At 38.6% G+C, this 22,189-nt stretch overlaps 1 protein-coding gene across 2 annotated transcripts in view; it reads right to left on the reverse strand.

Moving 5' to 3' along the window:
• The window catches only part of USH2A (usherin), a gene marked incomplete at both ends in the record, with an annotated part of 794,746 nt that overhangs the window by 156,386 nt on the left and 616,171 nt on the right, over positions 1–22,189 (reverse strand). For both annotated transcript variants that reach the window (XM_081220997.1, XM_081220996.1), the window contains 5 exons: positions 444–551; positions 11,870–12,068; positions 15,032–15,186; positions 15,695–15,892; positions 21,024–21,228. In XM_081220997.1, coding sequence (XP_081077123.1) covers positions 444–551; positions 11,870–12,068; positions 15,032–15,186; positions 15,695–15,892; positions 21,024–21,228 — 865 coding nt within the window. The remainder of the gene's footprint in view (positions 1–443; positions 552–11,869; positions 12,069–15,031; positions 15,187–15,694; positions 15,893–21,023; positions 21,229–22,189) is intronic.

Below are 22,189 nucleotides of genomic sequence, written 5' to 3' on the forward strand. Positions count from 1 at the left end.
ATTTATTCTTTCTTAACATCACCTTTAAGATTCTCTCTCTTCATACAGATTTGGGTACTTGTCCTATCACTTCTATTTGACTGTAAGTTCTTGAGGGTAGTGAATATTTTAATCAGCTTCAATAGGGAGCATGGTGCTTGCTATATTTTAGCTGCTCTGGGAATATTTAACTCTTGAGTTTTGGAAGAATTTCGTATCCAAGTAGATAATAGTGTTTTTCCATGTAAAACCACATCTAAAAGGTTTAAGGAATTGAAGGCAAACTGCCATGGGAAGCTTATAGTTGAACTAAACTTGAAAAATAGGAACCAACAATTTTATTTAATTATGTACTTATAGACTTGATTCCTTCTTCCTTGTTTGTTATGAAAGAGTTTATAGAGTTCACATCAAAATACCATATGAAAACTTCTTCTCCCCAGTCATGGGTATTTTTTAATTACCTTGAGGGGCTGCCTGCAGAGTCTGACCTAGAAAAGGCTCACTTGAAGTGCATCCAGCAGATGTACAAGCTCTAAGTGTGAAGCTGTAGTTGGTGTATGGCTGGAGACCTAGAAAGAGCAAAAAGAAATCAAGTACCTCTTGAGAGGATTATTTATTATCAGGTAAGCATGAGCAGTCACATGCAGAGCTGTAGATATGATATCCAAAAATTTTAAGAGCAGAAAACACTCTCTAAGGGAGAGAGGAACTTCATAAGCAGCTCAGTATTAATGGAAATTTCATTTCTCACTGGTAAAATAATAAATTCTCAGCCTTCGAAGAGATCTGAAAATTCATGTCATCCATCCATCCATCTTACCCTTGATTCCCCTGAACAAGGTGTCATTGAAGAGGCTCCCTTGGCTAGGGGATCAAAGTAGTCCATCTCCCAAACAGCCCACTCTATCTTTAGAGAGCTCTAGAGTTCTCTATTTGGTTTGAAAGTTCTTTCTTATATTGTGGTGAATTCTATCACTTCCACCCCCTAGGGACTTATAGAACAAATCTAATTTCTTTTCCACATGACAGTTCTTCAAATATTTGTAGACAGTTATCAAATCCTCCCTGACTTTTCCCTTCTCTAGGCTAACCAATCCAGTTTCTTCAATGGCTTCTTATATGAACAGGGGCAGAAAAAAAGTTAAAAGAAGGTTAGAGTCAACATTTTTTAGCCCCAAGCCATACTCAGCTCATAGGAACACCAACTAACCCTTTTTTTTAAACAAAACTTTGCATTTCTTCACCATATGTTCCCATACTGTACCATCTTACACTTACTTCTGTAGTTTTTTTTGGGGTATGTTGCTTTTGTCTTTACATGTAGATTAAATACACCTTGATGAAGGGATAGTGCTTATTACTTCTTTTGTATTCAGATGTATGATGTAGCACAAAAATTGCTCAATACTCAGGGGAAAAAAGAATGGCAATCCATTTACAATAGAAGTTATGTATTGTCAGACTTCACTGCTCTGTGGCCAGTGACCGTGGACAAGTTACTTAGCTTCACTTTGCTCTCATCTACTGATCTGTAAAATGGGGAACCAGTGCATCTAGCTTCTAAGGCTGTTAAGCAGATGGGATGGGTTACTTAGAGAAGTACTTTATTTTAGCAGAAGCAACCTTAAGACTCAGCAGCATTCAACAAGGATACATAGAGGCTAACATTTCTTGCCTTGATTCTTGGGAAAACTCAAACAATGCTTTACAAATATTTTCTTAAAAAAAGAACAGGACTTAATCTCTAATGTCAAATATTGGGCTAAGTTATAACATGGATCCAATAATTACTATACTTATTTTTTCATGAATTTAGAACTACATTTTCACATATTTTGTTTTGGTGAGGTGACTCTTCCTCCAGAGACATTTATAAAGTCACTCTGTCACTTTATGCAGATCTGCTCAAATGCTACATTTTAAAAGATTTTGACCACTCTATTTACACACCATAACCAGCACTTTTTATCCTCTCAAATTACTTTCTTCTTTCATAGCCTTCAACATTACCTGATGTTTGATTATATGTCTGTTTATCTATTGTTTGTCTCCACCTCCATGATGTAAGCTCAAAAAGAGCAAGGACTTTGTTTTGGCAACAACTGTATCCTTTGAATGGTGACAGGCACAAAGTAGGTATTTGTTAAGTGAATGAAAAAATTAATTAACTGGTTCATTTAGAATTGAAGCAGTAGTCTGGGTTCTCTGCTAAACCCATAATGTTCTATAGCTGGAACAGCTCCAGGATTCAGCTTCAAAGCCCTTTGTGTTTCCTTATCAATTTAATGACAAGATGTGGATACTTATTTGATTATAATCTTCCATTAGGTTGTTATGGAGGATTTACATAATTTTGATATTTACCTGATTTAGGGATGAGGAATATGATGAAAGATCTAAGCCATATCCAAGCCTTGTGTGTTTGATAAAAGCTTATGGGAAAAGGCTAAAGATTATAGAATATAGAGCTCAAGAGAAAATGGAAGGAAATATTCAAGAATGAAGGTCAGAGACTGCAGTGGCTGGTTTAGTCTGACGATGTCCCTTTCTTTACTTCCATTAGTGAAAAAGGGGTCTTGACCCTTGTGACACCGTTTTATCTGAATAACTTACTTTCTCACTTAGAATGTAAGCCCTTTGAGAGTAAGTATGGTATCTCTGAGTATTTCTCATTTAAACCATTTTTTCCCAATAGTGCCTGTTTGATGTATTCAATGTTTGTTAAATATTGTTTAAGGAAGACCAAGGCATAAAAATACCCAATAAAGATGACAGGGCTATGATGCGATGATGTCCATGTATCCATCACAAGTGTGATTTGACCAAACAGGGCCTTCCTTATAATTCCACAGGGACTCCTGCCCACAGTATCTATTTCACTGAGGAGGAGATTCTTCTCTAGTTGCAGAATATTACTAAAATAATATAAAAAGTTAATATAATTTATGAACAATAAATATTTTTCAGATGTTTTTCCTGAATGTCAGACTTAAGTATGGCTAGTAAAAGTGAAGTGATACTTGATTTTTTCTCCAGCATATTCTAACCAAAAAAAAAAAAAAAAAAAGCCTCAATTCTGCTTCTCATTTTGTGTTCTTGTTGGTCTGGTTTCAGACTTCTGAAGGACATTTTAGGATGGGTCTTAGGAAAGGAAGAGAAAATATCATTGCAGAGGTGTACTAAGATTGATTAGAAGATTGAGGGTATTTGCAACGAGGACAGTAGCTAAAAAGAAAATTTACTGTACATAAAAGTAGAGGGACTTCCCTGGTGGTCCGGTGGGTAAGACTCTGTGCTCCCAATGTAGGGGGCCCGGGTTTGATTCCTGGTTGAGGAACTAGATCCCATATGCATGCCACAAATAAGAAACCCACATGCTACAACTAAAGATCCCACATGCCACAACTAAAGATCCTGCATGCCACAACGAAAATCCCATGTGCCGCAACTAAGACATGGCACAGCCAAAATAAATACATAAATAAATAATAAATAAATAAATGAATAAATAAATAAACACTTTTTTTAAAAAAGTAGAAATTGTCTTTTTTTAACAGAATTTTTCAGAGGGGGTTGAGTGCCATCCATTTTATAAATAGCCCAGAACACCAGAAGATAGATGTTTGGAAGTGGTACAACAGTGGAGCAACTAGCCCTTAAGGTATTTTTGGTAGACCAAGGAAGGTGTACCAAGGAGTTTGTTACAGGTGTTTAAATTGGTGGGGTGTGTTGGTCTAGCAGAGGATGGGGCCATAGTTAGTGGAGGAATATGTATCTCTTGGAGCTATTGGAGTACTAGAATTAAGGGTGGTGGGTAGGATGTAGAACTCAGTGTTGAGTAGAAAGCCTTGGTCAAGAAGTCAGAAGATTATCATACTAAGTGAAGTGAGTCAGACAGAGAAAGACAACTATCATATGATATCACTTATATGGGGAATCTAAAAAAAGGGTACAACTGAACTTATTTACAAGATAGAAATAGACTCACAGACATAGACAACAAATTTATGGTTACCAAAGGGGAAAAGGGTGGGAGAGGGATAAATTAGGAGTTTGAGATGAACAGATACACACTACTATATATAAAATAGATAAGCAAGAAGGTCCTACTGTATAGCATAGGGAACTATATTCAATATGATCACAGAGATAAGAAAGGGTGAGGTCAGGATATAAATCTGGGAAGTTGGGCTGAGAAATGTGACCCAGAACAGTTGGGTCAGTCTTCTGAGGCTTATAAGGAAAATGACATAGGTAGCTCAAAGCCCAGTGACACTTCCAGTAATATAAAAAATCCACGTGGGACTAGGTATTTAAATATTTTCATTTGGAATATGACCACAGTTCATGTACTGAGGCAGTACAGCATAGCTGTTGGGAGAGCAGAGTCTGAGGTTAGACTCTTTGGGTCTAATCCTTATCTATCTATTACCATGGGTCAGTTTTCTGACCTCTAGGTGCCTCAGTTCCCATATCTGTAAACTGCAGGCATGGGAGTATAGACTGCTAAATTGGACTACAGCCTAACTTGAGGGAAGGCAATAGATGAATCCATTATTTTCTATATTCTCTTTCTTGGGTGTTGTGTTTTTCCTATTGTTAGAGGGTTGGATTACTAGTAGGCTTGGTTCAAATAGTCGGTAAGGAAAGCAGGGACTGCCAGGAAGCACAGATGATTTACATGAACTGGATGACCTTTCATATATATGACTCTGTAAAACTCAATAAAATCAACACATTTCAACTGGAATTTGCTGTCATTTTAAGGAAGCCCCTATTGGTAGTCCTTAAAATGAGATACATATGACATATTAGCAACAGGCAATGGAAAGGGCACAACAATTGAAAACTACTCATGAATTGATCAGGATGAGAAGAGGGAAATAAAGAGATGTCTCCAAGGAACTGTTCCGACTGTAACTTAATCCTAAAGTCAAAGAGTAGAAGGAGAAAAGAAAACATCATTCAACTGCTCAGCATTGAACTAAAAGAGTAAGAATAGTGGGGGTAGAACCGAGAAAGACAAATGCATGGAGAAAAGCCAAGTATTTAACATTTCAGTGGAGTGGAGATTACTGTGGCTGCAAATTACCTGAACTTCCCTAAAGGGAATCGTGTCCTCTTATAAAGGAAAGGGGCACACTATAACCAAACTCGTTACAATTACACTTTCAAGTAACATTCCTTTCAAGACTAAATATGTGTTAAAAAGGGACCTCAAAAAGTCTGCCTATGGATCAGAAAAAGATGATCTGGAAAACAAAATCCATACCTATGTAAATTACATTGGATGTACTCTATAAAGAACAGCTTGTTTCTAATGTTTAATCTCCAGCTAGTGAGGAAAAGGCTTTCTTGTCCATTATAATTTCAGATAGCTAGTGCTACCTCAAAAGCATTCATCCAGTTATTCTAAGTATCATCTGTTATTTTCTGAAGGATTATCAAACAGTCCCAACAAATATGCAATTTCACAAGTTCCTCAGTCAACCTGGTTAATAATTAGGTCAAGTGCTGAGAGACCTGAGTTACTTCAAAAAGGTTTTTTTAGGTGGTTACCATGTATTGTCCACCCTGTGGGCAGGTTACCTGTCGTGGCATCAGTTCACCCAAACTGGATGTTTGCCCCGGCCCACCTGAATCACACATCTAGTCTTGCTGCTGAAAATAGCTCTCTTTTGCTCCCACCTGCCTGGGATCTCACTAAGTGATTCCCCCCAGGATCTCACTCCCCCCAGAGTGATCACTGCTCATGGAGATTCCCAGGAATTTCCAGCATCTACCGGCAACCTTGTCTGTGATGATAGAGCTACATCAGGGTTCAATTTTAGATTAATCTCATTCCATGTGAAAATCTGGATGTTCAAAACTGGTACACCAAGACATCATGGAATCACTTTAGAGACATCTAAGGTGATTTAAATTATGATTTGTATTACAAAATTTGATTGTAAAATACTTCAGGAGCTCACATGGTAGAGTCCCCTTTTCTTGATAGTATCATCCAGAATGACCTCAGCAGTTCCCCATCCTGCTTAGTCAAGACAATTTCTTGACTCTTTGAGAGGAGCCATCAGCACTGTCCATTTTTGTATCAAGGCTTTGACATAGGAGTTCAGTTGATGTCTCATATGAATCGGACGTCAAAACATCAAAACTAAGAGGCTCTTGAATTTGCAAATGCCAGTGAAATAACTTCATGGCTTTCAGTTCTGACTACTTGCTACAAGCTTATTTGCATTCTTAATTCTGTATTTGGTGTGAAATTCTAGACCAAAGATTTGGTTCCTCTTCCCAATATAATAGTGATCAGATTCATCCCAAGAAGTACTTCCTGAACGAGTTACTTCTTTGGCAGACTCTCCTTCCAAATATATTAACATTAAGACTATTATTAAGATAATCCAAGGAAAGACCCTTGCTTTTGATTTTCGTAACACTATTTTGATAAATATTTTTCTCCCCTGGAGTTTGGTGTCGTACTAGACTGAAACCTCTTTTACCCTACACTTTCAAGCAGAATTTTCTTCTCTAGAAACAGAATGTGGCATCAGGTGGCAGCAAAGTCTGATGCTCAAATGATCCACAACAAGGACATACATCTCAGAGGAAGGGAGTTGGCTAGAACTGTCATGACTAAACAGAAGTAGTGATTGCCCAGGCAAAGTACCTTGAAATATCTGGGATTCCGGGGGAATTTTTTTTTCCTTTAAATATTGGTGTCCAGGCAGCTGTTGCTTGTTATTCTTTGGCTATAATATTATAAATGTAAGAATGATAAAAGAAAGGAAGAAATAGTGGTTGATACTGTGCTATTATTTTTGCAAGTATTTAGGCCCAAGGTTTTCCTCGGAATTTGAAAAATGAAAATAAAATGAATTCTCCCATCTACTTTCACAGGTCTGATGCTTGGCGGTCAGTGGTCAGGTGGTAGTAGGGGAAATGCAGTCTAGAGCATCACACATGACAACAGAGGCTCCCAAAGCTGTTCTGAGGACCCGAGGGCCATCCCAGTTTTCATCCTATCTGTTCCAGTTAAAGATACACACTACTATATATAAAATAAATAATCAACAAGGACCTACTGTAGAGCACAGGGATCTCTACTCAGTATTCTGTAATAACCTATAAGGGAAAAGAATCTGAAAAAGAATGCATATATGTATATGTATAACTGAATCACTTTGCTGTACACCTGAAACTAATACAGCATTGTAAATCAACTATACTTTAATATAAAATAAAAATTAAATTAAAAAAAGAATTATACTGTCAATAAATCCAGATTGCCAGAGACCAGGGCTGGCTTCATGGTCACACAAGCTATGCTCTAAGCTGAGGCACCCCAGCTTCCATGCTTCCATGCTATCCTGTGCTTGAATCAATTCTTATCGTCTTGAAATTCTGAATAATTTTTGAACAAGGGGTCCCATGCTTTCATTTTGCACTGGTTCCCACAAATTGTCACCCATTCTGGCTGAGATTTAGCTGTGTTTGACAATGTGATTTTTATATCCGACCAACATGGAATCTAGTCACTCAGATACTAGTTTACTGTTCAACATTCATTCATTCAACAAAGATTTTCAAAAACTTAATATATGTTAGGTTCTGTGATAGATCACAGTATAGGTGACACAATGGCAAACAGGAAGCTGTTGCCTCTGTCCTTAAAGAGCTTTAACTCCTGGTTGAGGAACAGAGACAAAGAGAAAGGATATTCAATAAAGTATCATAAATACCATGAGAGCCAAGTGTGGCATACGATGGGAGCATATGGTCGAGTTATTTAAATGCAAAATCCTCATGTAAAAATGTCCACATTTGGGGATATTGATGGTCAAACTATGTCTTCTTTTTTTTCAAAAGTGGTATGTAGTATATCTGTTTTAGTGCAATAATAGTACATTTTCTGCTACAACTAGCCTTGTTAGGATTTATGCTGTTTTATCACAGGAGGTGTTCATGAGTTTCTAACAGGATGGGAAAGGAAGGCAAATTTTTCTCTCCTTGTTGACTTAATGCTGGTGACTCTTCCCCTTTAAGTGCAATGAAATGCTAAGCAACTTTTAATGAATTATTTGGAAAACATTTCCCCCAGAGTTAAGAGACACATAAGCTCTTATCATGTCTGCTGCTAAAGACGACATGATTAATTCATTTTGTTCTCGGTGGCCCCAATTATTTCATTAATCCTTTCCTCCTCTCCTCTACCCCGATGGCTACATTAGGAGGCCCACGTTTCATACACGGCAACCCAAGTAAAACAATGCCGTCACTGACATCCCGATTGTTCTGTGCAGGACCGTGGGCATGTTTAGTAATAAATGATATGAAAAGGTCTTTTATTGACAAGCTGCCACGCGCTGTTTGCATTAGCGAATATGAGAAGATGATGGCTGCTACCCCTTGGTCCCCATGGTATTGGGCTCGGTGAGATAGCAGGAAACGCTTCAGTTTACTTAGAGCATTGATAACACCTCTAAATAATTAACTGAGGACTTCCTGTCTTCAATTACTTAATGCTTTTTTTTTAACATCTTGAGAGGATTATAAGCAATTTATGGATTTCACATGATGAGTGCTTTTGCCACTATTCCCACAAAGCATTTACGGGATCATGTTTCTAAAGCTTTGAGGTAATTAAAAATAAGCATGGAGACAATGCGGCTGATGCTAGGTGCCCACTCTCCCTTCTGTCATTTCTAAGGACCTAGATTCTCAGGCTCCTGGATGACTAGAGCTACGGCTTCATCAGTGTTCGACTGTAACTTAGGGAATGCCAAGGTTTGGGAAATGATGAGAAAAGCAAAACCTTTATCTCCAGGGGGTTCAGGCAGCTCTTGGATCAAATGCTTGAGATGGAATGTGAAATAAATTTGATTATTTTAGTTCATTCCATGAACTCAATAAAATAGTCATTCTCATCATAAAATACTTCCCTACTGAATTTGATCAGTTAGCTAACGATGGAACTGAATTTTCCCTGGCAGATAAAATGTGTGAACACTACACAGATCTTGGGTTTTAGATCCTCTAATGCCAGGCACCATTCCTGTCTCATAGGAACTGCATATTAGGATACTGTACTTGGTAAGGTTTTGTTGAATGAAGGTTTATTTCCTCATTTAACAAAGAAATCGCTCTTTAGGGCTAGCGTGCTCAAGTGAAGTACTCTCTAAATCTGTTTAAAATGAATTCTAACAGATTATTTTTTCACTTTATACTCTTACAAAAAATAAAATGAGGTAGAAAAACTTTAAAATGTTTATCCTAATAAAAGAGGAATTCTGCCATTAAGTTATGCATATAAAATCCTCTGACACGAAAATATCCATTAAAAATGATAATAAAAGGAAGAGCCGGTAGAGTGAAGGTATTTAAAGAAAAAGCTTTGCAATTATTTTTATAATTAAGGAGGCCATCAATCCTGTTGGTTTGAACCTCACAATTGAGTTTGGTCCGTAGGCACGTAAATTCTGGTTTTCTAAAAAATGCAAACCAGTACAGCTGGCGACAGTTCAAAGCCCATGCTGGTTGAGTAGACGGATTCCGTAAGAAGAGAATTCTTTATCCTTGTATCCCAGTTTATTGTGAAACCTTTACTGCTACCAAGTCTTAATTAACTTGGCTTTCAAAACTCTATAATTAACATTCCATGGCCATCCTCAGTCATTCTTTTGATTTCTCCTACTCCATTCTGTACGGAGTTCTGTTGGTGTATCATTACACAAGCTATTCCTTAACTTGGCAGTAGTACTGGGAGCTTCTTAAGAGCAACAATCTTATTTTGGAGCACTTAATCTACTATCTAGAACACAGCAAGCAGGCTACATGTATATATATATATATATATATATATATATATATATATATATATTGTAATGAAATGGTATTCTGATTTCCTTATAGATGGAGGCAGTGAACGCCTTGGGGACCCTGAGTAGGCCAGTTTTCACCTTCATCTTTCAAATGTGGATATTAAAAACGTCCCTCACTTATAGGGAAGTGATGAGAATCACAGGAGTCAAACCACAGTGATGGTTTGTTAAAATTATAAAGCACCGTATACATGTAAGTTTTTTTTTGTGGAGAATAACATCATTTCAATTGCTTGTGATGATTTTCATTTTTAGTGAACTAGGATCTAGGGAACAAATCTGATCATCTAAATGGATGAGGGCTTTCCCCATCCCCATTATCCTTGGCTTAGCTCGGGATCTTCATATCAGGATCATAATGTGCTAGTCCACAAATATTTATTAAGCACCTTCTGTAGGCTTATGACACTTTTGGAAAACAGTGGACATCTGTCCACGAGTGATTGCTTGTGTGTCAGGGAACTGTGGAATTTATTTTTCCACCTGTGTAGCAAGGCCTGTGCCTCCTCTAAGGAAAAACCAGGCATGCTTTTCCAGGCCTTTCTGCACTTCTATGTGAGTTTCGTTATCTCTGGTATCACCGCCCCCTGCAAAGTACAGGGTCTAACGGAAGGAAGGCATTCACTCAGGAGGCCTTGGAGAGAGGCTACTGGCAATAGGGAAAAAATACAAGTTTGTAAACTCTTCTCGGTGTTCTCAGAATCTAAACTTACACAACTGTTTGGAATGACTCAGTAGATCTAAATAATGAGCTAAGTTACTAAATCTCTTGAAGTATTCTTTTCTGTAAAATGGGGGTCATAATTCTCTCTGCCCCATAGGTTTGTGATGAGGATCAAATTAGATCGTAAATGTCAAGGGCTTAGGACAGTATTTGACACATATTAAATTTACTTATTCCTCATTTATTTAGCACTTACTGACATGTCATGTATTGTTCTAGGTGCTAAGGATACAGTATTGAACAAGGTAGAGACGGTCTCTGCGATTCTGGAGCTTACGTTCCAGTGGAGGCGGACATAAAGAGACAAATAAAAAGCAAACACTATCAGGCAGTGAAAGGTCTGTGGTGAAAATAAAACAAGGTGATGTGATGGTGTATCAGGAAAGCTGATCTAGGGCATCCCTGGTGGCGCAGTGGTTGAGAGTCCGCCTGCCGATGCAGGGGACACGGGTTCGTGCCCCGTTCCGGGAAGATCCCACATGCCGCGGAGCGGCTGGGCCCGTGAGCCATGGCCGCTGAGCCTGTGCGTCCGGAGCCTGTGCTCCGCAATGAGAGAGGCCGGAGCAGTGAGAGGCCCACGTACCGCAAAAAAAAAAAAAAAAAAAAAAAAAGGAAAGCTGATCTAGACTTGGTGAGTCAGAAGATGTTTCCCTTCAGAAGTGACATTCAGACTAAAACATGTTAATTATTATTATAATCATCGCTAGTAATTATCTGACACTATACTATCATACTGTACTATTATTATATTATTAAAGCTAATTATAATATATAATGTTATAATAAGCAACAAAAATAATACAATTACTATTAATTGTTACTAATAATAACAAATTGTCACAACCAGTCAACTATCAACTATTCTGTGTATTAATTACCCACGCAGTAGACAACTGTTAGCCTCTGGCTGATTTTTCTCCTGCCTTCCAGTACATTCTTGGCTATCCTAGCACCATTATCTATGAGTATATCCTTGGGGAATGAAAATGCATCTTACTGTTTGTCTGAAAAAGAAAAAAAAGAACTTAATACTGATGCAAAAACCCTACACATAATGCATATCAAAGCCAACTATAAATTATTTCTGAAGTTATCTGCTGTTGTGGCTTATTGCTGCCAGTGTGGGCTCTTCTATTAGCATGGATAAGTGGGACCTGACCATATGTCAAGAGAACGCGTCCTTTTGAAGTGACCTCATATATCAAACGCACACCCCTGGGAGGCTCTGCCCCCCTAACCACAGACTCTTCTGGTACATTTTCCTCTTTTTATTTTTTTTCACCTGTGACCGTATGCTGCCTCCTGTCAGTGGTGTCAGTGTAGATGAGACCTTTCCCAACCTGCCAGAGCTGGTACTCTTTAATGACGCCGTTTGGCTTAGGAGGGACGTCCCAGCTCACATGCAGAGTCTCCGCACTGAGGGCCATGATTCTCGGTGGAGAGATGCTTTGCGGAACTCCTCGGGTTGTAGCTGCAACGACCTGAAAACACAGGAATTAAACAGCAATTTCTTGGAATAGTACACTAGGTATTCTGATCAATGAGAATGTCACTTTTGTTTTAAAATGTTGTTGTCTTGCCTGGCATATCATTAGCAGGGCTCGGAGAAGCAGTCCCTCTTTTTTTAAATTCTTTCTCTCGCATCCTATTCAAACAATGAAATCTGACCTTGAATATATCCTATAAGTCTTCGACTACCATTTATCACCACGGGTTCAACAACAATTTTGATGGCAGACTGCAGCTCTCAGTTTAAACAAGTAAAAGCTGGCTGGCAGACTGTCTTACTAGAGAACTCTTGATAACTCTCTTCCATATGGCCCATCAGTGTCTTTGCATTTTAACAGCCTGATTTTGTACATTTTAAGCACCAGTACATTTGGAGCAAAACCCACATCTGAACTTGCTTGCATATAATATGCTATGAACAGTATAAATGGGCAGCCTTTTCTGTACTCTTCCTATGATACCCAGGATGACTTTATAGTGTCTGTGCCAATGTTCTAGAAAGAGAACCAAGTGAGAAGAAAAAAAGAATCAACCAGTGATTTACTCAATATTGTCAAAATATATTTTTGGGAGAAAATTGGCTGCCTTTGTTTTCTCCCAGAATGAAGTCTGATTTCACTTTTTCACCAATTGTTTTGGCATCTGGTAGGCAGGAGTTCCGCTATGCAAAAAGCACGGAATGGCTCTAGGACCGTTCGGACCCTAACTTTTTTTTTTTTTTTTTTTTTTTTTTGCTGTACGCGGGCCTCTCACTGCTGTGGCCTCTCCCGTTGCGGAGCACAGGCTCCGGACACACAGGCTCCGCGGCCATGGCTCGCGGGCCCAGCCGCTCCGCGGCATGTGGGATCTTCCGGGATAGGGGCACGAACCCGTGTCCCCTGCATCGGCAGGCGGACTCTCAACCACTGCGCCACCAGGGAAGCCCCGGACCCTAACTTTTGATTGGGCCAATCAGCTGCCTTCTGTTTAGCTGGTAGGGCACTCAGAGATGCTTCTGGGGTCTGTTGAATAAAAAGCAGCTCACATGAGCTGCAGCTGATGTGTGTGACTGAAGGTTTTACTTGGATGCTTCTTGCACAGTGTGTGAAGATGCTGCGCTTCTCAAGTTTAAACCATATGAAAACTGGGTCTCCTCTGACTAGCTTGGCATCTGTGAAATGGCTCTTTCCTTATTTTCCTCCTAACTTGTTTGATTGTTTCTTCCATTTTTCGCTTAGTAGCATCCCCAAGGGGGCTGGTCATCTGTGGTCTTCGGTTTTTGCCTCTCTCTCTCTCTATTCTCCTTACATGACCACACTCAAACTCCTTGCTTCAACTTCCCTCATAGATCTTTCCAGAAAATTTCAGTCGCTTCTTAATCCCGCTTCTGACTAGACATTTTCACTTAAAGTGCCAAATAATAATTTCTTCCACCATGCTATCTGCTCCTCCTCTTGAATATATTTTTTAAAGCTTTAAAAATGTTGATCTTATTCTTTACTTTTAAGCTGTCCTCCTTTTTTTTTTTATTTGAGTAGTTCATTTACAGTCTTGTGTTAGTTTCAGGCGTACAGCATATATGATTTAGTTATACATACATATATATATTATTTTCCAGATTCTTTTACCTTATAGATTATTATAAGATATTGAGCGCAGTTCCCTGTGCTATACAGCAGGTCCTTGTTGTTTATTATTTTACTATACAGTAGTGTGTATATGTTAATCCCAAACTCCTATTTTATCCCTCCTCCCCACTTTCCCCTTTGGTAACCATAAATTTTTTTTCTATGTCTGTGAGCCCATTTCTGTTTTTTTTTTTTTTTTTTGCGGTACGCGGGCCTCTCACTGTTGTGGCCTCTCCCGTTGCGGAGCACAGGCTCCGGACGCGCAGGCTCAGTGGCCATGGCTCACGGGCCCAGCTGCTCCGCGGCATGTGGGATCTTCCCGGACCGGGGCACGAACCCATGTCCCCTGCGTCGGCAGGCGGACTCTCAACCACTGCGACACCAGGGAAGCCCCCCATTTCTGTTTTGTAAATAAGTTCCTTTGTATTCTTTTTTTTGAGAGTCCACATATAAGTGATATCATATGATATTTGTCTTTCTCTGTCTGGCTTACTTCACTTAGTATGATAATCTCTAGGTCCACCTGTGTTGCTGCAAATGGCATTATTTAATTCCTTTTTATGGCTGAGTAATATTCCATTATATATATATATTCCTCTTTTGTTTTTTGATTTGCTTGCAGAATGGCACCATGACCAACAAATTGGTCAAGCCAGATATCCTGAAAATACCCATAATACTTTCCTTTTATTCCCCTACATACAGCTGACTACTGAGTCCTGTAGTTTTTGTGCCCTGGTATCTGTTGTATCTTTCTGATATTCTTCATCTGACCCCTGCTGCATGAATTCAGATCTTCATTATTTCTTGTCAAGGCTGTTGCAGAAGCCTTGGAACTATTTTATTTTCCATGTCAGGCTCCTTTGTCCCTTTCTCTGTTCTTCAAGAGGAGGCAATTTTTGCTGAAATGATATTTAAATAGAATTTCTAAGTTTTTAAACTGAGAAATGGCTTGGGACTTCAAGCCATTGAAGTTCTTCAAGAGGAGGCAATTTTTGCTGAAATGATATTTAAATAGAATTTCTAAGTTTTTAAACTGAGAAATGGCTTGGGACCTATTATGGATTTATAGAAGACCACCTACAAAGGGTTGGTGGAGGAAAAGTGGATTAAGGGGATAATACTGGTTCAAGTTTTTTTCTTTTGATGAATGAAACATTGATATTTGAATAAATTTTTCTTGTGGTGATCTCTCCTTTCAGGAGGAAGTGTTGGTACTCAGTTGAGACACCATATGGATGCCCTACTTTATTGGCATTACAACCTGGACCTTCATATAGTCTTAACACTGGATAATTCTGTCCAGAGTTTAGACAGACTCCTCCTACCTTGCTGCTGGTGGCACAGCCAGCAACCGTGCAAGCTTTCAGCTGGTATGAATATTCCATAAAAGGTTGAATTCCTTTCGTATCAGAGAAGCTCAACGATGTTCCTCGAAAACGTTCAATTCCATCTCGGAGAAGAATGTAGTAAATAATAGGACCTAAAAGAGGCAGAGAAAGGCCTGAATTTGAGTGTCAGACTCTTTTAACTGTTTGCAAACAAATCAGATGGCTTAGAGTTCTGAAGAAATGGGATAACATAGCATTATTTAATTTTAAATTGCTATTATTTTGCTATGTTCAAGCAGTTCTTAATTATACTCACTCTTACGGAGGAGATAGATTCTTGACATAATCAGTCAGTTGTTTCTTTCCCCTCACTATCAAACATTTACTTTCAAAACGATTCTGCCTTCCCAGAATACGCTTTGCTTATTTGAAAGCAGCTCAGACATATGTTGGGATTCAAGGAAAATAATTTTTGGCTAAAAATTTGTGAGGGCTATTTCACAAAATCAATGATTGGTTGACACATACCTGAAGTTTCCGTTATCAGCAAATACTTTTTAGTGGTTAGATGCATGCCAATTAAACATAGACTACACTAATTTCAATTTCCTTATGGATTTACGGGATTATGTTATTTGAATTTTAAAAATAGCTTAATACCATTTGATTGTATAGGCTTCTTCCAGTTGAGGACTATTACATCATCAAGATGATCCATTTTGGTCCACCTGGGGGGGCTCACTCCCTCAGGCACATCTTCTTTTGTTGTGGCCCTAACAGCCTTGCTGAATCCTCGCCCATAGCTATTCCACGCAGAAATCCTATACTCGTATGTCATGTAGGGCTCCAGGTTCACATCTGGAAAGACAGAAAATCGGACAGCGGCGGTTTTTAAAATTTTTATTTTCTTACCATCATATCAAAAATAAATATCAAAACCTTAAACATTTAAAAATAAATGCTCGGGCTTCCCTGGTGGCGCAGTGGTTGAGCGTCTGCCTGCCGATGCGGGGGACGGGGGTTCGAGCGCTGGTCTGGGAGGATCCCGCATGCCGCGGAGCGACTGGGCCCGTGAGCCACAATTACTGAGCCTGCACGTCTGGAGCCTGTGCTCCGCAACAGGAGAGGCTGCGGTAGTGAGAGGCCCGCGCACCGCGATGAAGAGTGGCCCCTGCTTGCCACAACTAGAGAAGGCTCTCGCACAGAAACGAAGACCCAACACAGCAAAAAGAAATTAATTAATTAATAAACTAAAAAAAAAAAATTTAAATAAAAATAAAAATAAATGCTCAATGCACTAATCCTATTGTATGTAAATAAAGCTCTAAGATCTTTACTTTCTGAGTCATAAAAAATATTACAAGTGCTTATTAGATGCAGAGATATGAAATTGCACAGAACAAAATTCACCTATTTGAATAGAGAAATATGGATACATTAAAGAAATGATTGAAAAATAAAAGCGCTAGACTAATGTACATTAGATGTTAATGCTTCCCAAGTTCATGATCTCTTTACTTCTGTATGAGGCAGGTTTGGCAAGATTCTTTTACAGTTTTATTATTATAAATTTTACCAATTATTATGTTGTCAATATTACTTAAATTATTACATGAATTATAATGCAGTTGTTATGAGATACAGGGCTTGTAACTTAGCTTATCACAGTACAATTTCAATGAATAAAAAAGAATTCACACTCCACTATATGTACCATGTATAGTGTACTATATATACTTCCTTCATCTTCTACCAAACCAGAACTGAAACCAAAACCAAAAACAACCAATCTAATTAAAACAACAAAACCAACCTGCTGAGATTTTTGGCCTGGCAAAACTTTTATTAGATAATCATCCACGTGATTCAATGGTGTCCCAAACATCTTAGTTCAGTCTTGAGCTTTAATAACTTCAGAAGTACAAATGCTACAAATTTACCAAAACATTCCTTGAAAGTTTAATCATTTAAATCTGCTTTCCACTTATTTAATTCTGTGAATTTTGAAGATCTACATATGTATTTTTGTGTGGCAGTTTCTGGATGATCATCAGACAGGGGGATCAGAGAGGTCCTCCTTGACTGCCTGGCCACCTGCTCTATCTCCATTGGATGCAGCATTAATTCTCATTCCATCCACTTGGGTTATTCTCCTTACATGCATCTCCTTACAATAAAGCCTGCCCTGCCTCTTTTGTAGAATTAGTATGAAAATAAAATGCAATAAGTTATGCTGCAGAACTTCATAAAATGTAAATTGCTACACAAATGCATTTCTGTCTTCATTTTTTCCAGTAAGAGGGTATTTGCTGCTTTGTACCTGTGATGACCACCAGTGGGTCCCCAGATCCCCCTTCTGTCCTGGTCAGAGACCTCTTGGCCAGAGTCTACATTTCCCAGTTTTCTTTGCAGTCTGGTGTAGTCACACGACTGATCTCAACAACGGAAGGAGTGTGGAAGTGACATGGGTAATTTGTGCATCACTTTCTGAAGAGGGAATCACTTGCCTTCTGTTAGCATTCTTACCCCTTCTGATGGGCTGGAACTAAAGGTGTTGTGACAACTCAGGCTGTACCACTTGGAAGCATGATGAGGAATCCAGATCCTGAATGACCTTGTGGGGCTGAGCTGCCCAGACCGTCCATCCACTCACCCACAGATGGTAACTATATTTTTGAACCACTTGCTATAGCAGATTAAACTATTCACTGCAAATAACTGTTATTGTGTAGCCTTCAAGCCCATATTGCCATTTGTAATTTCAGCTGTGGCAACTGTCTACATTTTATTCCTGTTCTTTGTTCCACTGTATTTCATTCTTCTCCTTTTTGACTCTATCAAGTCTTAGCCTTACTTCTATATTTTCCTGTGAGGCCTGGTTTTTCAAAGATGTTCTCTCAGCCCATAAAAGCATTCTTTTTGCTTTACACATAAGGAATCACTAGTTGAAATTTTACCTTTCCTCAATCATCTCTCTCATTTCTCAGAGCTCTTTTTTTCTTTGCCAGAATTTCCAACTATTCTTCTTCTTTTATTTTTAACTTGTTATCTCAAAATCATTTTACATGTTACATGGGGCTAATATTCTGATAAATGAGGGTGCTGGGTTTTCGGGTGGTATGTTTGCTCAATATTTACTTGTTAATTGCTGAAAGGTCCCATACACATTTGTCTCCAACCATTTTTTTAGCTAACAGAGCAATCCTTCCAAAAATGTGTATATAACTGTGTCATTCCATTGCTTAAAGAGCTTCACTAACTATCCATTCATTGCAGTATAAAGGTAAACTCTTTAGTGTGGCCTAAAAGGCCTTCATAATCTGAACCCACTCTGGCGTCCTCTCCATTACTTTCTCTGTCTTATATGTGCTACATCCATATCAAGATACTTGCTTTTCAGACCTGCTGGGCTTCCTCCTGCTTCCTGCACTTTGCATGTGTTGCTCTCTCTGCCTGGCCTACCTCCCCTTAAACTGATAGGCTCTAACTTGTCCTTCAGTTCTTTCTTTGGGCACAGTATCCTTCTTGAAGTTTTTTGAGTCTGGGTTAGGTGTCCTTGCAATACTCTTCCAAAGCATCCTATGCTCACCTCTATAGAACTTACCTGCACATTGTTTCTCATATTAGAGTTAATTATGTATTAATTTTCCTATCTCTTCATATTAGCTTCAAATCCTGATGGAATTTCCTACTAGTTTTCAAGTTATTGGTCCTCATATACTGACTGGTAATTAGTAAGGATTTAATAAATATTTTTGATAAATAAATGATTGTAAGAACAAATGAATTTTGGTTAGCACCAGTGGTTGTAGCTTTTAATTGTCAATTTCTAAAAATGGTTGACTTTTCGTCTAAACTGGTCTCAGTGGAATTTGTTTGAGCATCATTTGAGTGCTTAATTTTTTTTCATGAAAAGTAAAATTTTGTCATTTTTCATATTCACTTTATAGTGTTTTCTGGTAGGCAAACCGATCTGAAATATGGATGTTAAAAGCCCCTGCAATATTATATCAGTAGGTGGAAACAGCTATTCTCTTCTGGAGAGGTCTACTGCAAATATGTCTTAAAAACCCTTCAAAATCTTGACCTTGGTTACCAAGGGCAGATAAAAGCAGAGAACTGTCTTAGAAGAAAACCAAGTAATTTTTAAATGAGGGTTCATGACTTAAATCTATAACTGGGAGTGGGAAGAGATTAGCGGTCCAACTGTTTTCTACCCAGAGGCCTTTCCTACCTAAAGGCATTCCAATAAATATTTTTTTGTTTGCTTACAGTGTGCTAAATCTAAAAATAAGGTAAAATTAAACAGGGATGTTCTATTCACGTGGATACTTCAATCTGGTAGGAGAGACGAGGCAGGAGTCCAGATGCCTATGACACATACATGGTAGAAGTGGTGAATGGTATGACCGTGTGTCACAGGAGCACAGAGGAGAGAGGGGGCTGGACTTGGGAAGCCTAAACTGGGAACGTGAATTCTGACGTTGGTCTTGAGTGTGATGTAGGGGAGTCCACTACATCTGCAGCTCCTAAAGATGACATGATTTGAACCTGACTATTACCACAACAAGTTACTTTTACAGATCTGACCCTCAGTTTCCTCATCTGTGAAATGATCATACTTACCTGATTGCTTTATGGGTAAATTAAGATAAGGTTTAAAAATGTTTAGCACAAAGGGGGAGTGGCAGAGGGAGGGACTGGGAGTTTGGCGTTAGCAGATTGAAACCATTATATATAGAATGGATAAACAACAAGGCCCTACTGTATAGCACAGGGAACTATATCCAATCGCCTGTGATAAACCATCATGGAAAAGAATATTAAAAAATGAATGTATAGATGTATAATTGAATCACTTTTCTGTAAGCAGAAATTAACACAACATTGTAAATCAACTGTATTTAATAAGAAAAACTGTCTAGCACAGCACTGGAACTAAGTAATACTCACTAAACTTTATCTCTATTCCTTCCTTCCCTTCCTAATCTACTCCTTCTCATCCTAGTATCCTGCTTTACTATTTTCCTTCTCAAGGCTTGCCATTACCACCCACCATTGTCTGGGTAAGGCAGAATGGTGAGTCATGATGGAACACAGTGGTTTTATTGGTTCTTTGACCTCAGCTGGCTTGAATTATGTCACTTAAATGTATTCCATTTGACTCTAAACAATAGCTGTGTGTACACACACAGTTACACACGCACATCTAATTTTTCAAAAAACAGAAACTTAAGCAAGGACTTAAGTAAATGGATGAAAAATAAAAATTTAACAGATGGCAGAACTATTTTGGAGATGATCCTAAAATTTACAGTGTCTTTCACCTGACTCAGCCAAGCCTCAGAATCACTATTTTGGACTAATGCAGTAGGGCTAAGATGGGGCTTGGAAATTATTATTTTCAATAACCATGAAGGTTCTTGTTCCCAAGATGATGGCCATCTTGGGGAAACACCAGGCTGCAGGAGAGCACAGCCTCTGGCCCCAGACCCAAGATCAGGAAAGTGGTACTGCCTTCACTGAGCAGTCTGCCTCCTCCTTGGAATGATGCTGCCAAGTCTTAGTGACCAGACAGGTTTCTCCCTCTTTTCTGCTTGGAAGAATAACAACACTCATTCATGGCACTTATTGAAAGCCTGCATTCAACTTTTGAGAAAGAAAATGAGGCTCATTGCAAATTAACTAGATATACCATTAAAGGTCACCTAACTAATTTATTTCCCTGTTCTTCATTCTCTACAGGCTTACTTTAAAATAGAGTACATCCTTGTTTAAAGTTCGACTCTGAAAAACTTTAAACTACTGACTTTGACCAGATCCAGATTGTGCCTTTAACTACCTGGTAACTCTCTGGCTCATAAGTATGATGGAATTAATTGATATGAGGTGAAGGAGGGAGTTGAGGTCAGAGTGAAATAAATCTGCGTTTTCAGCAGCTTTTCACTCCCCCTTCTAAGCCATGGGCAGGTGGCTCCCTTTCTGTTACCTGTGAAGGAGAGTGTGTTTACACTTCCCATATGAACAGGCTCTTCAGCAGATGAGCACATTTCTTCGACTGATTCCTTCCCCATGGAATTGTGAGATCCTCTTATCACAGTACAAACGTGGCTGGTAAAGTTGAAGTCACACCTGCCGCAGTGTGCTGTGGCTTCCATAGACGCCGGGCAGAGGGTCCTGCAGACTTTGGTTTCCTAAGTCAAGCGGTAGAGGTGGGGCGGGGGGAAGGGAATTGAAAACGTTCATTTAGACATGTGTGGCATAGGTTTTTACAACTCTCAAATGAAATTTTCCTGTGCTTAGTTCATGAATGAACACCTCAAAATTCATAAGAAGAAATGAGGGCAGTCTGTATACTAGAAAGAGCAGTTACTTTGAAATGACACAGATCTGGATTCAAAATCCAGTTTTGCAACTTATTGGTGTTGTGACCTTGAACCGAGTCTCTTATCTGCTCAAAGCCTCAGCTTCTTCCGTGAAAGAATGGAAATTCAATTTACTATGCAGGTTTGTTTGAATGACTCAAATGAGATAACGTAAATGCCTTACACTTAGTAGATATGCTATAAATAATAACAGGAGTAGTTATTTTAGTATTGTTACTTTGACACTTTCCTAATGGAGTTTTAGACAAATCTGCACTTCTTGTGCTCTTGGGAAATTTGGACTAATAAGAAGTATTCTGCGTCCAAATTTTAGAAAATTTAAATATTTCATGAACTGTCATTATCATTATTATTTATATTTATAAACATTTTCTCTGGTGAATCTCTGGAAATTTTATAGCTATTGATAAGTACTAGTAGGCTCTAATCTCAGAAAATGAAATACTTCATCATCCCAAATTATAGGAGATATAAATAAGGCAATATTCTTATAAGGCAAAGCTCTACTTCATCTTCCCTTTATATAGGTAGCATAACTTATTTTAAATCATTTTTGTTATTTAAAAGTGATCTACATTCAATATGTCTCTTTACCTAAAATAAGTTATTTTCCCTACGATCATCAAAGTAAAGCTGCTTCAGAAAAATATAGTTGGATTTCCATTTAAATATGGTGAATCAAACATGTGCATTTATCATCATTTCCCCTTAAAGGCCAACCAAATGACAATAAAGGAATATGGAAAGTCCAAGGAAACAGGAAGGGAAG

The sequence above is a fragment of the Mesoplodon bidens genome, assembly GCF_964165515.1.
Source record: "Mesoplodon bidens genome assembly, chromosome: 2".
In the NCBI taxonomy this organism is placed as follows: Eukaryota; Metazoa; Chordata; class Mammalia; order Artiodactyla; family Ziphiidae; genus Mesoplodon; species Mesoplodon bidens.